The sequence below is a fragment of the Ascaphus truei genome, chromosome 14, assembly GCF_040206685.1.
Source record: "Ascaphus truei isolate aAscTru1 chromosome 14, aAscTru1.hap1, whole genome shotgun sequence".
Classification (NCBI taxonomy): Eukaryota; Metazoa; Chordata; class Amphibia; order Anura; family Ascaphidae; genus Ascaphus; species Ascaphus truei.
The window spans coordinates 36,357,078-36,376,631 of record NC_134496.1 but is presented as its reverse complement, the minus strand read 5'-3'; the positions used below and the strand labels follow the sequence as shown (position 1 = coordinate 36,376,631).

Genomic DNA, 19,554 nt, shown 5'->3' with positions numbered 1-19,554 from the left:
ACTATAACTCCAGTATATACAGCAGGGGTCTCAAACACAGTCCTCAAGAGCCACCAACAGACCAGGTTTTATGGATATCCCTGCTTCAGCACAGGTGGCTCACCACCTGTGCTGAAGCAGGAATATCCATAAAACCTGGCCTGTTGGTGGCTCTTGAGAACTGAGTTTGAGACCCCTGATATACAGTATTGTTCAGAAGGGCTACAGTTTTAAATGACCCCTGAGACACACAAACGGTTGTTGATAAAGCAGTGGACCTCATTGCCATTTTTCTGAAACGTACTTCATATGGTCACCAAATTCTTTTGAGGTTGCCAGATCAGATAATTGATGTGCCAATGCTAGTATTGGAAGTTTTTGCTATAACTGATTTCCCAATTCAATCGCAGCCAGACACTGCTCTATCATTTTCCCAATGAGAGCAGAACATGTGCTTTCTGTATGAGATCTTAATATCATTCTATCATAAAAATGAAAAGTTGGTAATTGCAATTAGCACCTTAATTCATTTAAGAGCAGTAGCCCCCCTCACGTGTTTAACTGAGGGGTGGCCAAGTCCAGTACTCAAGAGCCACCAGCAGGTCAGATTTGAATGATGTTCATGCTTCAGCACAAGTGGCTCAATCATTCTGTCTGAGCCACCTGTGCTGAAGCAGGGATATCATTCAAACCTGACCTGTTGGGTTGGTGGCCCTTGAGATTGGAGTTGGCCACCCCTAGTTTAACTCATATTGTTAGTGCTGTATCCTGCCCTCTGACTCCAAGCATGTCCTGCTATGTTTTGTTTCTCCAAATATATTTATTTAATGTTTTTCCAAACATGATTATTATTCTCTTTATTTTAACCTCCCAGACACTTAATATCTCAGATGCTTATATTTACTGCAATCAAACATCAGGTTTCAATAATAAATAAAAACAGCTTTGGAAAAGGCAAGAAGAGCTCTCAAAGTAAAAAACTAAAATACAAAAAAAAGGGTGATCAGTGCAGACTTTTGCTTTAAATAAATGGTGCATTTAACCTCTAGAGATGTATCTGATGCTCATCGATCATGACAGAAAGAGATGATTAAAGGAGCAATTCATGCACTTTTTTTTATTTATTACTTATTTAGCATAGGATTGAAGCAGGGGGTCTCCGGAGCTGAACCCCATTAATTTCTGCTCAGGGGAACCCCTACATCCCGAGAAACTGACCTCCGAAGGGGGTGCTGGTATCTTCACAAAGTTTAAAGCTCCCGAGTCACGCGGGCCAATAGGAAGCCTCACCTGATGACATCACGACTTCCTATTGGCCCACAGGGTACGGGAGCTTTGAAACACCGCCATTACATGAACCATGCTAGACGAGTGGAGCGGCTACAAACAGCCCCCATGGAGGTCTGTATCTCCAGAAGTAGGGAGTCCCCGGAGCGGAAATTAATGTGGTTCAGCTCCGGAGACCCTCTGCTTCAATCCTGTGTTAAAAATAAAAAAGAAATAAAAAATATTGCATGCTGGTATTGCCTCTTTAAGCGCACAATGCATTAACACAAAGCATTAGAAAGTGCTTATGAAAATTACAAAGTTACTGAGAACAAATACGATTCAAATAAAGCCAGTTTCAAGTTAAAAATCAAAAGTATTGTTCAAGTCTGTAATTTGGTCCAGTACATTTCTATATTCCACCCCTTGCATATACAAACACTTCCAGCAATGTTCTTTTTGTGAAGAACGCACAATATAAAATATTAAACAAAGACCTGACTTTCTATAGGCCCACAATAAGTTAAACATGATCAAATAGCAAATGCCACCCTCTTGTTACATTAACCACATCCCCAACAAGAATAAGGAACACTCTTAACTTGCTTACTAGTAACAACTTTCAGTGTAAAGAGGAAATGACAGTGCATCTTGTTTCCTTGCTCAGATTCAGAAATGTGAAGGATGTCCATATAGGTTTACTGCTTGCTGTGGCTGGTTACCTGGGTGTTAAAATGCACACAATCAGTACACGTGAATAAGTTAGACCGGAAATATTTACGGGAAATTAGTACTTGCTACTTCCAACATTATTACAATAGGTGTATCACATGATTACGATCGCTTTTATGTCCAAAGAGATTACAGAAATTATGGAATCCGGTTATGATCTTGCCAATAACGAATATTGTCACTCTGCTGTATTGACCTACACTAATGTAGTCCAGATCTTTCTTCATTCCAGGAATAAATATATATATATATACAGTGTTCGACAAACCTATACATTTGCTCGCCCCGGGCGAGTGGATTTAACATCGTGGCGAGCTCCTATTGGCCCAAGCAGCACACGTTTGGTACTAGGTGGCGAGTAGATTTTTTTGTGTGGCGAGTAGATTTTTTGGTGATTTGTCGACCACTGTATATATATATATGCCATTCAATGAAAGCCAACAAACATATCACATGAGAAATTTTGCACTACTTACTTTGATGTTCTCTACAAAAGCATACACAAAAAAACACAACATACCATTGTCAGCTAATCCAGCAGTGTGCAAAGTGGTGGCGGGGGAGCAAGATTCGCTGCGGGGGGCGCAGGGTTTACAGAGGCCCCAGCACGCTTACCGAAGGCACTTAAATTAATGCTGGGGGAGCTGCAGGGCCTCTGTAAACCTTACTTACCTTGATTCAGACGCTCCTGGTGACGGCAACGCGGCGTCAAATGCCACCGTGGGGTCATGTGACGTCTTGTTGCCATACCAACATGACATCATGACGCCAGGATGTCTGAATCAAGGTAAGAGGGGGTGGCACGAGGAGAGGGGGAAAGCCAGCAGGGGGGCACATGGGAAAAAGATTGCGGTCCCCTGAGCTAACATTAGCTTTGTGAATTTCATACTGTATATCCTACACTTTGTCATTTTTGATATAGGAGAGTAGGAGGCACAGTAGCCTATATTGTCTAAGCAGTGCTATTCCAGAAGACACCTACCATTGCTGGAAGAAATTCTGACCCATCCTTACACAGCAATCTACTGTAATAAGACATCTCATGGTTGTTTGAAGACACTTTAAAGCCTATTGACTTGAATAGGCTGTGAAGTGTCTTCCAGAACCGGAAGGTGTCTTGAAGCAGAACACTGCTCGGTGAATAAGGCCACTTATGGCTGATTCACTGTGACGGGCTGTGAAGTGTCTTCTATCAATGAAAGTTGTCGTATGGGATAGCACTCCTTAGCAAATATGGGTCGACATCAGAGTATTTCAAGCACAGCAGGTATTGTGCGCCAGCAGATTGTCAACACGATTTAACAGCATAGCAACACATAATATTACCCTCATTACAGAAGAGGTTAAATAAATCACAAAGCACTGAAAATGCTGCGCACATGTTGGAAGAGGAAGAGGGTAAACAAGCCTGGAATACTTTACTGGGCACATGGGAAATATGACGAAGGAGCCCACATGTGACATTGATGGAAGCACTCCCGATGTTAGCAAAGGACTGATGGCCCATTGCATGAATAATGGTTTGAAAAAGACATTAAAGAGTGTATTGTGAGGTCACTGCGTTGCACAAACAAGATTGATTTAGAGAAACAGTAACTTGCAATTAATCATATGGAAAATCAGTAAAAAAATAACAAGTTTAAAACATGGCACCAGTATTGAAACAAGGGTGATGGTTAAATGGCAGACATTTTAAAATAACAATCCAAGCGGTATTTTTCCCCCTTCATTTTTTAATACAGAGTTTTGAAGCAAAGGTCTCTGGAGCTGAACCCTGTTAATTTTTGCTCTGGGGACCTCCCGAGTCACTTAGCTCCAAAGGGGGCACCGGTATCTCGGCAAAGTTTAAAGCTCCGAGTCACGAGGGCCAATAGGAAGCCAAACTGCATGACATCACAGCTTCCTATTGGCCTGCAGGAGCATTGAAAATCCGCCATTGCATGAACCCAGCTAGCGAGCCGGGGTTGCTACCGGCACCCCCTACTGAAGGCAAGTATCACTGGGAGCAGGGTGTCCCCAGAGCTGAAATGAACGAGGTTCGGCTCTGGAGATCCCCTGCTTCAATTCTATGTACATTATACAAAAAAAAAAAGGAACAGCTGTTCCTAAATCAGTGCTCAGAAGAACAAGTACAGTATGTTCAATTCTATGTAAAAACAAAATAAACAAAAATGGAAGAAAAAAATCCAGCCGCTTGGATTGCCGCTTTAAATGAGGAAGAAAGGAGCGTTCCCTTCTCTGAACGGACTCTGCAAAGTTTATATAAGTTTGTCCACAGGAGCCCGGGGGTGAACCGTTTATATAAAAATGTGATGAACAATAAATATCAACTCTATGAACAGTCTGTTTTTGCTAAAATAAACAAAAATCAGAAATGCGAAATACTGTATAAATTAAATTCATGTCCAAGTACTTAGAACCTTTTGTTATCATTTCTATTACAAGTGTGCTATTCAGTACACCAATAAAATAAAGATACGAATAAAATTAGTATGTCTGAAAATGAATTCACCCCATGACTTTAAAGTAGGAAAACCCCATTTTTAAAAAATAAATAAATCAGTTCTGTAATATTAGATAATACTGCCTGCATTATTTCTTTAACTCTTAATGTCATTTTTTGTCAGATTTTTTTAATGTACCGAGAATCCTTTAGTTGCTAGAGCAACCATTTAAAAAGTCACACTCACTTCCTCTTTTGATAACGGCTCTCACACACCGTTTTGAGCTCTGTGCTTTGGCAACAAAGTATCACAAACAGATCTGTTGCTGTGTCCCAAACAGCAGACTGTATATTTCCCTGAAAGCTGTAACAATAATGTGTCACACTTAATAATATAATACTGCACATGAAAAAAAAAAAAAAAATATGGGGATAAAGTACTCAATCTTGGTAAAATAAAGATAGGAAGGATACCAGTCTTTGACAAACACATGTTATATTAAAGCGTACATACAGTATACATATAAAGTGACATACTGTATAAAATAATTACATGAAAATACTAAATACAAAAATAGAAAGAAAACATACATACGTACATACAGTAGCTGACATACTCGCCCAAAGAGAATCGAAGTTTCGAGCTATGGCCCTTTGTCAAAAGTCAGACCAAGATTGAGTACTTTTCCCCATATTTATTTTTTTCATGTATTTTGGATTCTTGGAAGGAAGATTCCCGAGGGAGCATTGGAACTTTACCAGTCGTTTAAAGCACATATAGAAATTCTATTTACATATGTGTACATACACTTAGATTTGTAGACATAGAATGTACAATTATACATTGTCACACGCTTTACATATAAAAATAAGAAAAGAAAAAAAAGGAGTATTGCTGATTTAAGACAGTGGGAGTTCACTTTACTTCCTTTCAGTTGGTTATTGGACATTACTCTCATTGCAGTCTGTTCCTCAACTGTCCTCTACCCCTGAGATAAGTGTGGTTGACAAGCAATGATTGGAGCACCATCAAACCAGATGGTTAGAAGGGATGGGTTATCGGAATGGCACTCTTAGAAATGAACATAACAATTGTGTGCTGAAAAACAATTGTGTATCTGTATGTTTTGATACTAAAAGGTCCCCTTGTGCAGGGTGGCCACCTCCAGTCCTTAAGGGCCACCAACGGGTCAGGTTTGAAGGATATCCCTACTCCAGCACAGGTGGCTCAATCAATGGCTCAGTCATTGACATTGATTTGAGAGGATGATAACTTCACTTTAGTTAGTCATGAGCCTTAGGGAATGGGTGGCCCATGACCGTGGTGCCCCCCCCAGGTCCCGGCTGGGTATTGGCTGTGTCAGGGGGAGGGACAGCCCCTCGGGTATATTACCTGGGGGAGGGAGGGCTGTGCTTTCTCTCTCCTGCCACAGCAACTGAAAGTGACTCCTGCCTACCCTCCCTCTTTGTGGCTAGCACCAATACTGTCCCTTTGGGGCGCCGTTACGTGTTGTTAATAGGTGTTGCGGGGGGGGGTTATGTGTGTGCCATACCTCTGTATATTTGCCATGTACCTCGCTTTATGGAAAAAAAATGAGAAAAAAAGATAATGGAAATAACAAGTAAAGTAAGTCACGTCGGGGAGTGTTCATGTTATTTGTCACAGCCGGCGGGGGAGTCGGTGGGCGCCAGACTGGGTTCTAGGGCAGATGGTGGACTAATGCCCTGGGTTGTTCCGGGCAGATAGCGTAAGCCCCATTTGGTGATTGCAGATATAGTTCCAGCAGAGGGGGGGGGGATGTCATGAGCCATGCAGATGCGTGGGCTCAAGACACAGCCACGGTCAGCCTGGCAGTTGGAAGTAATAAAATCGGTGGCCGTTATACCCCATATACAGTGTGGCGTGTTTTATGTGTCTGTGTCTCTTACTGGGGAAAGCGGGGGGGGGAAAGGTGGGGCTTCCACGGGTCAAGTAGTCTTCAGTTGCTTGAGCCACTGATTGAACCACCTGTGCTGAAGCAGAGATATCCTTTAAACCTGACCTGTCGGTGGCCCTTGAGCACTGGAGTTGGCCACTCCTAGCCTAGATATTTTTCTATTGACTTGTATCAGCTTAACCAACTGGTATCTATGTCCATCAACTGTTATCTGTGCGCAGAATAAAGAGTCTCTCATTGCTAGCCACATTAGGCTGGTCACACACGTTAAGGGAGAATGAAAGTACTGCCGTTACTGACAACTTTTTTTCCATGAGCGGTGTTGAAAAAAAGTGTTACATTTGGAGATAGGAAAACTAGACAGCAGATAAGTGTGAGAAATGTCTGTGTAAAGAAAGACACAGTAAACCCCAAATGGGAGTCACTGTCAGTATTTCACGCATTTTCATACAAAGGGATAAAACAGAGTTTAAAAAAAAAAAAAATGGTGAACACTTGAAATAATATTGTGAAGTTTTCATTTGACCAGCAAGTCGGAACAAGAACAAATGACTACGTTATTTCTGTTTTATCCTTATAAGCAACATGCAATATAACATGTTCCTTCTCCACTGCATGTACTGTACAGACTGGTCACAAAGCATCCTACCAATGTAGTTAATAACTTTCCATGTTGTAGTTAAAACCGGACATTAAAAAAAATTATGGTGAGTAAAAAAAGTGACCAAAAACCTCCACCGTACAGTGTACGGCAAATAAAAATACCACTTGTGGTGCATTTGCATCTCAGACAGGTCTGCAAATTTGCCTTTGCCCATTATCGCTTAGCAAACAATGCTTCCACTGCAGCCAGGGATTCTGGGTAATGACATGCAAATCAGCACTCACAGTGTGTCACTTTCATTCTTATCCATTTTAATATGGACCCCTAGAAGGTTGCTTGTTTAAATGGATAAGAAGTAAACAGTGACACAGTTAGTGTTCATTTGCATGTCATTACCCAGCATTCCTGGCTGCACTGGAACTATTGTATCAATGCTAAGCAATAATAGTGAAAGACAGGATTGCACACCTGTGTGAGACATGTGAATGTACCCAAATGTGGTATTTTTATTTGCGGTACACATGTTGTTAGAGAAGGTGCAACATATAAGCAGAAATTTACAAGAGCGCTATAGGCATGATCAAGTGGCATTCACTTGTATGTCTCCCTCAATGTGTGTGAGCATGTGTTTAAAAATTTCTCCCACCATCTCCTGTATCTGGCAGTGTAGATCCACCAAACAGGTGTTCCCCAGGAGCCGTTGGTGTGATGAGTTTGGTTCCCGTTAGAAATGCCACCATTGGTTGTCTGTGCGGATCTAAGAACTACTAGTTCTGTGACGCTGGTGAGCGTCCTCCGCTTGCCTCAACGCGTTTCGCTGTTTCAGCTTCCTTAGGGGGATCTATTCAGAATATCACAGATTTTCCACGGCAATCAAACGTAATGTTGGCCCTTTGTCATCAGAGTTGCGCGAATGTCTTCAAATATGCTTCTCAACATTTCCCCCAATTTTCACTTTGCTAAATTTTACCTTGTTTGGCAATGCGCATGTGCACAATTGTTGCCAGATTACCGCAAAATGTGGTCACTTTTGGCTGAATTTTGCACAAATGGCCATATATAAAGGACCACGTAACCCAATGCCATTTGCTTCTGTGTTGGAATTTGGCATTTACGTTGGTTTTTAATGCTTGGCATTGTTTTGCGGGGAAATAAACAAAATCGGTCAATTTGGCCCGGTTTGCAGACTTCACAAAAAAAAACACATCTCTATATGGCATGAAGTACCACGCTGTATCATGCCAGACTTTTAGATGCCACAGGCTACTTCTGTGCATGTTTCTAATTATGTGATGTATCTAAAGCCTATCACAGGATTGAAAAGTTATGACAGTACAAAGGTCTCCTGCTTTGAGAATAAACATTTTGGCTTCCCCTTAAAGTGTAGACTATAATCCTAAAGGAACATTCCATACCAGTGACTTTATCACTTAGGCAGACTTCCCATTAGTCATAAAACCCGATTATTTCACAGTAAGATACATTTAAGTGGCTCGGTGAAGTCAGAACTCAGTAATCAATCATCATCAAACTCCTTTTATTCGGACAGATTCCGTACATGCTTGGACTACATCTATAGAGTCTAGATAAACACACAAACAAGTTATCTGTTTAACCCTTTCGGTTCATGGCTGATAATTAACACCTCACACACTAACCTTGGCCCCCTGCAGACGCACTTACCAGAATGCCCTCCTACTGTTTCTGTACGTTCTTCCTACCAACCAATAAGATTGTAAGCTCTTCGGAGCAGGGACTCCTTTTCCTAAATATTACGTCTATGTCTGAGCACTTCTTCCCTTTATGTTATTTATATCTTATTATTTATATGATTGTAACTATTATTACTGTGAAGCGCTATGCCCATTAATGGCGCTATATATATATATATATATAAAGTAAAACAAATATATAATCACTGCGCTTCTCCATGTAAAGAGCATGCAGCTAGTGAAGGAAATGGCCATACAAATGTGCAAAACAGAAAGTGAATCCCTGCGCTTCTCCCTTTGGGATAGCAATCAATGGGGAATATAAATATATGTATGGTGTAAATACCTATAAGAAAAAAGGAGACTTTGGTATACATCCTTGGATCAAATAATGCAAAGTCTGCTAACCACGTCAAGGTAAGTCTCTTTAGCAGGTCCCTACGCTAAATGCATACTAGTGTTATGTGAAATAAGCCCAGAAGGGGTTAAAATAAATATAAATAAAGACATTCATTCATTCATTCATTCTGGGCGTTCTCAGTGTTGTGTCTGGAAACTTATAGCAGCGAACCTTTAAAAGCACAAATGAAAGTGCGTCTGAAAAATATTCTGCCATCCGTTTATTGTATAATTTCACCTACAAAATATTGAGAATCGAATTGCAGTTGCTGGCCCCTATGAGATTCATATGGCTAGGCAACACGTAACAAAATCATTACAGGAAAGAGAAGCCATTATATAAAGTACAATATCCAAAAATAGCAAATCTATGGACTGCACATACAAAAAGGGCCAGCGAATATGCTCTCGACCCCAATGTCTTTTTAGAACATAAAGACTAAATGGAGTGACTTTTAAAAGTCAACTATTATTTTGGATGTACGTATGATGGTGATATTCTGATGTATACAACAAAAGACAAAAAGCCACAATGCTACTATCAAATAGGAGTGAGTAAAGCCACTGACTCTGTAAACTGACACCGAGTTTGAAGAAGAGGAACTGGATTCAATTCCCGGTGACAGTTTTAGTGACCCTGGACATGTTACTTTATCTCCCTGTCCTTCAGGTACCAAAATCATAGATTGTAAACTAATCTGGGCAGGGACTGTGTGTGTAACATTCCTATGTGCCGCGTACCACGCACTATACTGTAATTGTGAAGCGCTTTGAGTCCCAATGGGAGAAAAGGGCTATGTGAAATAATGCTAGTATTATTAATATGACAAATTATATACAGTAGTTACATACTTATCTGTCTTATTCACATAAACAAGGGCAATTTAATCAAATTTTGTGGACAAAGTATTTTTAAGCCTGTCACGGTATCCCTTTTTACAGGTCTTAAGACTATCTGCTAACATTTTCTTTACCTCTCTGACGGAGGACGAAGTCATAATAGACTGATCATTCACATGTGCATAACAAGACCTGCTATTTAAAAGTGGGCCAGGTGACCTTAAAACCAGGGCGGAGGGTCACACACCTCCAAACAATTGTACACCAATTGAAATTTACTAACGCAGATAACCCCTGCAATCTCAGAACCCAACCCCACCATACCATATATGTTTGTGCTAAAAGGAGTGCTATTAGCTTTGCGGGGGTTGTGTGTGTTTGATATTCAGATGTGCAATAAAGTAGAATATAGGAATAATGTGAACCTGGATGTTACCCGTAGTCCTGGTTTACACTGAAACATGTCATATTTGAATGTCTTATTCCATACTTACTAGATAGTTGTTTTTGAAGTTGTCGGACTAAGGCGGCTGTTTGTTGCTGCTGCTGGGTCTGCTGTAAGCCTTGCCGTGGAAACTGCAAAAACACAAAAGAATGGCACATTATATTAAAGGAGCAATTCACGCTATTATTTAATTATAAAAAATTTTAAACATAGGATTGAAGTAGGGGATCTCCGGAGCTGACCCGTCATTATCATGGGTTCACAAAAAAATGTCGCCGCTGTAACTCACCAGGAATGGGGATTTACAGTATCAGTGAATCTGAAACACTGCAGTTATGGGGTTTGTACAAGTGCATGCACTTAAAACTCAGTACAAATATGGTGAACCAATGATTTAGTGGAACAGCTAAAGATCAGTCAGCTGAAAATGTTTTGCATGAAAAATATTCTTCAATGTTTGCTTTCCTGCCGCATTTATAACTGCCTCGAAGCAAACTGTCCCTGAAGACTGATCATTATTCAGTCCTCCTCCTCAAACTCCCTTTCAAAATGTGACAGGATTTTAAGTTATCAAAATATCTATCCAGTTTTATGTAAAGTTTAGCTTTGAAGACAAGTCAAAGCTACTTTAGAACTTGACAAATGTTCGATTCATTTTAAAGTATTCCATGCAATGTACAATAATGTATCTGCAACTATGAGTATATGAAAATAGTATCAGAGAGACTTGGTAAAAGAATTGTAAAAATAAACAACCATTTTTCTTACAGACTTCCGCATATTTAGGACAGAATATGACTTTATGATGTTGAACGCAGGCATTTATTTAGCCTGAAGTCTATTTGTATTTATTCTAATTGAACAAATGCTCAAAAGTGCAGAAAAATACAGAAAGATGACTGGTAGATCAGCCATGTAATCTCTGTCATCTGTAAAGCGTTGCGACCTCCTAACTCATGACAGAGATGTATTTCGATCTCGGGTGCAATCAAGGCTCCTCCAAGACCCACTGGAACAATGACACTTATTGGCCATATTTTCCAATAGCAAATTTTGATACTGCACCGACACACTTTATTCGAGCAAATACCCGGTATGTACCTGGCAGATACCTGGAATGCGCCGCTCCTCACCTCTGACAAGCCCCGTTGCATTTGCCTTCCCAGCCTGGGTTCATGCCTGGCTGATGGGCGGCTGATCTGTTAAATGATAATGATTAGGATTTAATAGGCTGCAATGCTTCGCGTGTCTACCAGATGGCATAAATTCATGAATTGTAATGCAGTATATATATATGTACTGTGCAGTATTGCAGCCAACGGGAATAAAATGCTTCAATCCCTGCCGGAAAATAACTCAATGCACTCGGGCAGAAAACAGTCACAAACCTCAATACACCCGGGTATACCCGAATTCGTGGGACTAGCCGAGCTCGAATAAAGTGTGTCGCCAGTGTAGCGTTTCTGTCACTACCACAGTGGGACTTTTTCTTATAAAATGAACTGTCGCTTTGCATGCATCATTTTCTGTTATCAATTTAAGCATATAATGTTGTATTAGTTGCAATACTTCTGCCTTTTGCTTCTGGACATAAATTGTGTTACAGGATTTAGAGCGGAAAATAAAAATACCCCCTGTGGGTACAATCGCATGTATCAGAGAGGTCTGGATTTATGTGTTATTTGTGTTACACTCCCTTATAATAAACCCAAAGTTGATTATGTGCTCCCTAGTCTGACCTGTGTCTCGGAAGCCCCTTGGGGCTAGTATAAGGTTGCGACACCCCTCAGGGGCTCTGGTGGCTGATTTTTGGGTATATAGCAACTAGGGTGAATGTCCCTTAACATGAAATATTTCCACCCATGTGATAATTCACACAGCACCATGCAGTACACCCACTCGTTCCATTGGCGTCCCGCTATTTATCACCTCTGTGGCAGTGAGCCAGGTATAATGTTTCAGCCAGGTTAACATAACTGTTCCTTAATGTGAAATGGTTTCAAGTTTGTGCTCAGCTCTGTAAACTGTGTTTTTTTTTACCAGCCTCTGGTCCCTTCTAAATTTCACATTGAGTTATTAGATATCACATGTACATCTAATTACACACAAGGGGAAGATTCATGTTCCGTGTGCAAACATAACATTGGTATGCAGTCTACCCACTACCAAACTCTAAATCATTGTACCTGCAAGGAATGTTTCATAACATAGATTTTTTTTTCCTCAGTAAAACAACCAACACTGGCAAAATGTTATTTTCTTAGTTTTATCTTCCATACCTTAGTGCCTTGCTCATGGTTTAAAGGGCCCATGAGAATGGTGCATGTGATACAGCACAGCTACAATTGTACAGCCAGGAGGGAAATATAAATCAAGTCAACAAAAAACGTGCACGACTGCAATTCTCAGACACAACGGAAACACACAAAATATAAACATATACAAAGGCTATTCTATAACGATTTTTATTTGGCCTGACTGCAGACATAAATTAGGGACATAAACTCCACAAAACCTTACATTCTACACGTGCTTAGTTTCTATTAAATCAGTTGTGCAGTATTAGATAATACTTGCTACACCCACCCCCCCCCCAAACGTTATGCCCTTTTTAATGAGTTTTAATGTATTGAGCTTCCTTGGGTTTCTAGAGCAGCCATTTAGATAGCCACAGCAATTCCTCTTTTAAAATACGCAGCCATATTGTGAACCCGGGGAAGCAGGATCTTTTGCCTATTGATCACAGTGTAACAGATTAAACAGCAGCTTAGATAATTACATTGCCTTAAAGTTAAGCAACTGCTGTATCTATTAAAAAGAAAAAAGAGCCAATGACCCTTTAACTCCTAATACAACCAAGGGAATGAGAGGTGATACAGTATGCACAGTGTGTCCTTTAAAGTCAGGTTGCCAGCTGCTTATTGTGACGACAATTGTCTAGTAAGGTTCTTACCAAAGAGGCCTGTGTATTGTGTTGTGGTCTGTACCACTTTAAGACAAACTAGAAACAGAACTAGAAACGCTAAAGAGATTTCCAATGTGGTTAAGAGTTTCTCTCACTCCTGCACTGAGGAAGCCAGGAGAAGATCACTAAAGGTCCTACTCTCCCACTCATCTGCCTCTTGAGCTTTAACAGAGCTCTCAAGGAGGCAAGCTTTGTGGGATTAGAATGCTACAGTTCAAGTATTCTTCATTGGCCTCGTACAGTAAATAAAGTGGAATTTCATATGCATTTCATAACTAGCTGATATTGATTCAATTAACTCATATTTTCCTTAGCAGACTGGATTCCATTTATTGACCAGCAAATAAAAATACCACTTGTGAGCATATTCGCGTCTCAAGACAGGTCTGCAACCCTGTCTTTCCTCGTTATTGTTTCACCACCAGTGCTTCCACTGCAGCCAAGGATTCTGGGTAATGATGTGCAAATGAGCACAGTGAGGCTAAGGCCCCACTGTCAGGCTGGCGGCGCATGCAGCCGAGTTCCCCAGTCTGCAGTGAGCTGCAGGTAAAAGACAGAGGAGGGCGTGACGGGGGCACGGCCATGATGTCACCCGGAAGGTTCGCCCTCATTGGCTGAACCGCCGGGGGGTGTGGCATAGCGCGCCATCGCTAGAGCTGATCACAATTTTCCTGTCTGCCTGAAAAATAGATTGCGCAGCGCAGCGGCCGTCCCATGCAGTGGGCCCGGCCCCATTGAGTGGTGGCTCTTGTCCCCGCGGGCGCTGCAGCAGCCAGCAGGGACCAAGCTTAAGTCACTCTTCACATCTCATCCATTGAGAAGTCCATAATGACCAAAAATACATGTTGTACTCTACAGGCTTTTTGGACACTCAGGTCCATCTGATAAAACTAGAGGCAGATTTGAGAGGCGGTGAGAGCCAGCAGGCATAGCCATGCAACACATGCATAAATCCTTTTAAGTCTGAAGAGCAATTTGGTATACAATGTTCAGGAAAGCAGGCAGAGGATCCAGTCAAATCCATTAAAAAAAAAAACAAATCAAAGCTTTAAATGCCGCGCCCGTTATTACACCCGTTAGCACGGTGCAGTGGGCCATGAATAATGCACATGAAGGAGTGGCCCCCACTTATAAGAATTAGCCGAGAGCAATAACAGGGCAGGACAAAATATTTATTGTTCACGCTACAAAGTGCCAGAAGGCCTAATAACGTGCACTGCATCTTTATAATGTCCCACTATAACGTGGTGTATTAAGGATGTTCAGAATCCCAGAACACAGAAGTTATCTACGTGATCATTTCCCTTTAAGGTGGTTAGCTTTGCGGAGAGACATTTTGCATGTATGGATTCAAAAAAGTCTGCTCACCTAAAGTAGAAAATAGAAGAATTTGCACTAGTTCCCTCTACCAACCGCTCAGCCTAGTTAGATACAAACCAACCATTCAGCCTAGTTAGATACAAACCAACCACTCAGCCTAGTTAGATACAAACCAACTACTCAGCCTAGTTAGATACAAACCAACCGCTCAGCCTAGTTAGATACAAACCAACCACTCAGCCTAGTTAGATACAAACCAACTACTCAGCCTAGTTAGATACAAACCAACCGCTCAGCCTAGTTATATACAAACCAACTACTCAGCCTAGTTATATACAAACCAACCGCTCAGCCTAGTTAGATATAAACCAACTACTCAGCCTAGTTAGATACAAACCAACCGCTCAGCCTAGTTATATACAAACCAACTACTCAGCCTAGTTAGATATAAACCAAACGCTCAGCCTAGTTATATACAAACCAACCACTCAGCCTAGTTAGATATAAACCAAACGCTCAGCCTAGTTAGATACAAACCAACCGCTCAGCCTAGTTAGATATAAACCAAACGCTCAGCCTAGTTAGATACAAACCAACCGCTCAGCCTAGTTATATACAAACCAACCGCTCAGCCTAGTTAGATACAAACCAACTACTCAGCCTAGTTAGATACAAACCAACTACTCAGCCTAGTTAGATACAAACCAACTACTCAGCCTAGTTAGATACAAACCAACCGCTCAGCCTAGTTATATACAAACCAACCACTCAGCCTAGTTAGATACAAACCAACCGCTCAGCCTAGTTAGATATAAACCAAACGCTCAGCCTAGTTAGATATAAACCAACCACTCAGCCTAGTTAGATACAAACCAACTACTCAGCCTAGTTAGATACAAACCAACCGCTCAGCCTAGTTATATACAAACCAACCGCTCAGCCTAGTTAGATACAAGCCATATATGTGTTATATGCTATATCATGTCCCTTTGCACCGGTGTATAGGTACTTTTCTAACCATTTACTTTGTATCTAACTATGCTGAGCGGTTGGTCATATATAGTTGTTCACCTAAAGTACAACCCAGGATTCCCATATTTACTAAGCAGTGCTATTCCGCCAGTCAAAAATCTGAAATGGGGCAAATATATTTTATGTAGGGGACAACAAAAGCAATGAGGCAGAGTTCCGCAAATCAGATACAAAGTAGAGCTCTCGTCCCAAATTTCTTAATGCAGGGTCATCCATTTATTAGGTGATTAAAGGACTGTATGGGACTCTCCACTACCCTTCTAATAAATGGAAGTTGCTGCATTAAGAAATTTGTGCGTAGAGCTTTATTTCACAAGACGCCTTCCAGTGACAGAAGATACCTTATGACCCATTTACTTGAATATGCCATGTTGTTCTATGGAATAGTACAGCTTAGAAAACATCTTAACCCAGGGGCTCTCCACTCCAATCCTCAACAGGTTGGGTTTTCAGGATATTCCTGCTCCAGCACAGGTGGCTTAATCAGTGGCCCAGTCTTCGACTGATTGCGCCACCTGTGCTGAAGCCAGGGGTATCCTTAAAACCTGACCTATTGGGGGGTATTGAGAACCCCTGTCTTAACCTGATGTTAACACAAACACGTTAATTTCTTCCCATCAACTGGAAATATATGTACATGTTGGAACAGGTTTTGTGGCTTTTATTCTGATTTGGGTATAAAACGTGGAACCATCTCAAGTATTATAGGCAGACTTTTTCCTATTTATATGTTGGATTCGAAATGCATAATGTCTATACTCTCGGCATAAAACTCATATTTCTATCCTTACCAAAGGTTGTTGTGGTTGCATTGCTTGAAGACCAAGGGCTTGTTGATTTTGCTGTTGCTGAAGCTGGAAAAATAAATAAATATATATATATATATATATATAAAATGATATTTAGTACATTTGTAGTGGAGGCGTATGTTTCCTGGCACTAATCTTCTTAAAGAGGCAATCCAAGCTGGTATTTTTTATTTTTTTTTACATAGGATTTCAGCTCCAGGGACCCCCTGCTTCTGAAGATACAGACCTCTGAAGGGGGTGCCGGTAGCTGCTCTGCCCGGCTACCAGGGTTCACGTAATGGCCGCTTATCAAACTCCCGCACCCTGTGGGCCAATAGAAAGACGTGTCATCATCCAATGTGGCTTCCTATTGGCCCACTGGATGCAGGAGCTTTAAACTTGCAGGAGATACCGGCACCTTCTTCGGAGGCCTGTATCTTAGGAAGCAGGGGGTCCCCGGAGATGAGATTAACAGGGTCCAGCTCCGGAGACCCCCTGCTTCAAACCCATGTAAAGAAAACAAAAAAAGACGGCTTAGATTGCTCTTTTAATGTGATGTGACAAATGCAATGGTACGGAATGGAACCCACTTTCCTCTCAAAACGTGTTTACTACTTATCCTAAAAGAAACATTGAACATTTTAAATTAATGAAATTCTAGAAATCATAAAAGTAATAGATATTGTACTAAAAAGTTTGCTACAGATATTACAAGTGCCACACAATTCTGATCCGGTATAAGTGTATACAGTACTTGGTATAACAGTGAGGCAATAGAGAAAGTTATTATTATAAAGGCATGAATACTGTTCGAAAACATTGCAGATGGCAGCATACCGGAGCTATTCAACCCAAATGATGTGCCAATTTCCCTAACTGCTAGTTAAATTACAGACAACCAGATCAATTGACTTTGTTCTCGCCCGGATTGTGTCTTCATGCCAAAGCATTCCGTTGTGATTAGGGAGTTGTAATAGCTACAGTACTGTATATACTCCACTGAAAGCAGCCGATTTTTATGAGCCAAACAGGAATGATTTCCTAGATGATGTCATGTAAGCATTTCAGAGACTGCAAAAGTCTCTTCTTCTGATGACATCAGATCATAAGTGAATTAAAGGATTGAAGTAATGATTTTAACGATTTTAATGACATAAACAGATGGATTTCATTATTCAAGCTATACTATATGTTTTGTGTCCATGGTTTGAAGGCCAGCAACATAGGAATTACTATCATTTTAGAAACTTATCGGATTTAGGTTTCTACCTGTACGAGTCTTTGCTGACGAATTTGCTGCTGTCTCTGTCTTATCTGTTCCTGGGGCAGTTGCACTGAGCTAAGGTTGGAGTGGGGAACTTGGGTGGTTACTGGTTCAAGCCCTCCTCCATTCAAGGGATTCTGCTGCAAAGGCTGATGAGTAAATCTGAATGAGAATGAGAAAAACATGTCTTCTAAAAATGTGATGTTCAGCATTGACTTTAATAGCTTTCAGCATAATTCCTGTAACATCGTGCAAAACATGCCTAAGGAGAATATTACATACTTTTTCCAGATCAACTGTCATAATTCCTGGAATCAAGTATTTTTTTTCAACACACAACGGAAATGAATACCAGCAGGACCGTAGTCCACCACTTACAGGTTACACCAATTTTTTGGGTGTAACAATCTTATTAACGCTTTCTTTTATCATGCTGGCAATTGACATACAGTAGCACAAGGAAAACTATTTTCTAACACAAGGTGAATCAGAACTATACAGGCATACCCCGGTTTAAGGATACTCATGTTAAGTACACTCGCGAGTAAGGACATATTTTCAATAGCACCATACCCCTGTGTTCATACACTCATTTCGCGAGTATGGACACTTATTCTGCCCTACAGACCGACGTAGTAGTGACGTACTGATTCCCCTCGCCCAATAGGCAAACGGCAGCTCGCGCATGCGCCTGCTATCACATCCTGAACAGCAATACCAGCTCCCTACCTGTACCGAAGCATCGACAAGTGGAAAAAAGCTAGTGCTTCACTTTAAGTACATTTTCGCTTTACATACATGCTCTGGACCCATTGTGTAGGTTAATGCGGGGTATGCCTGAAACAGTTACGGTCATACCTCTGACTTTGCAGAAAGATCAGCTGGCCTTATCACCTTGTTCTTTACATCGCTGGTAAATGATGATATCCAGCACACAAGGCCACGTGCAATATGCTGTGAATCTGCTTCTCTGTCTCAGGGATGCCTCTAACGCCCTTGATATGACTTAAGCTCAGAGCCTTCCCTGACATGGAGAAGTAGCTTCATAGCATACTGTACTGAACAGAATCAGTAAACCAAAGTAATGCTGGAAAAAATTATGTAGATTTTAACAGAAACTAAAAACAGCATACCTTATAAAGCTTTGTACAGCTCAAACCCATTATAACGCGATCCTTTACAACGCGAATCCGCTTATAACGCGATGCAAGCGTGGCTCCCATTTTTCGTATTTATGAATACTTTACAACACGATTATTGGTGTGTTAAATACTTTATTGTACAATGCATACAATTGTACATTATTTCTAACGCGATCCGTTATAGAGCGATGTGATTCTTTGGACCCCAAGCACAGCGTTATAAGGGAGTTGAGCTGTACATACTTACTAGGTATTGCTATTAGTAATTAGTCAAGCAATGTGTTACTATTATCACAAGTTATGGCTAAGACAAGTGTTAACCCCTTCATCACTCACGTGGCCCTTGGGAGCTTTAGCGCCAACATTCAGGGATTTCTTTATCTCCTTTGTGTTTGTGCCTTATACCCCATCCCATTTTGCGAACCTCACAGCATCTGCAAGCTACCTAGCTGAGCAAGGGTTTTATGTGTGGACTAGTATTTGATATCCTTAAAAAAAATATTAGACTATTCAAATTATTTCAGTTCATAATCTGACAATTTTCCCCCAGGGAATGTCAATTGCTGGATTCCTAGTCAAGTGATCAGGTCCATGGACCCATGGGGGTTATTCTTTAAAATGCAAGATGGTAGATTCCGTGTTTCTTAATGTCCGAGCGGCACAATCGCAGAATAACCACCATGAGC

At 41.0% G+C, this 19,554-nt stretch overlaps 1 protein-coding gene across 5 annotated transcripts in view; it reads right to left on the bottom strand.

The window, feature by feature from the left end:
• Positions 1-141: 141 nt before the first annotated feature.
• The window catches only part of MED12L (mediator complex subunit 12L), a 280,612-nt gene continuing 261,199 nt past the window's right edge, over positions 142-19,554 (bottom strand). For all 5 annotated transcript variants that reach the window (XM_075570445.1, XM_075570448.1, XM_075570447.1 and 2 more), the window contains 4 exons: positions 17,732-17,888; positions 16,466-16,528; positions 10,407-10,488; positions 142-1,967 (listed from right to left, as the gene is read on the bottom strand). In XM_075570445.1, coding sequence (XP_075426560.1) covers positions 1,915-1,967; positions 10,407-10,488; positions 16,466-16,528; positions 17,732-17,888 — 355 coding nt within the window. In that variant the 3' untranslated portion in view covers positions 142-1,914. The remainder of the gene's footprint in view (positions 1,968-10,406; positions 10,489-16,465; positions 16,529-17,731; positions 17,889-19,554) is intronic.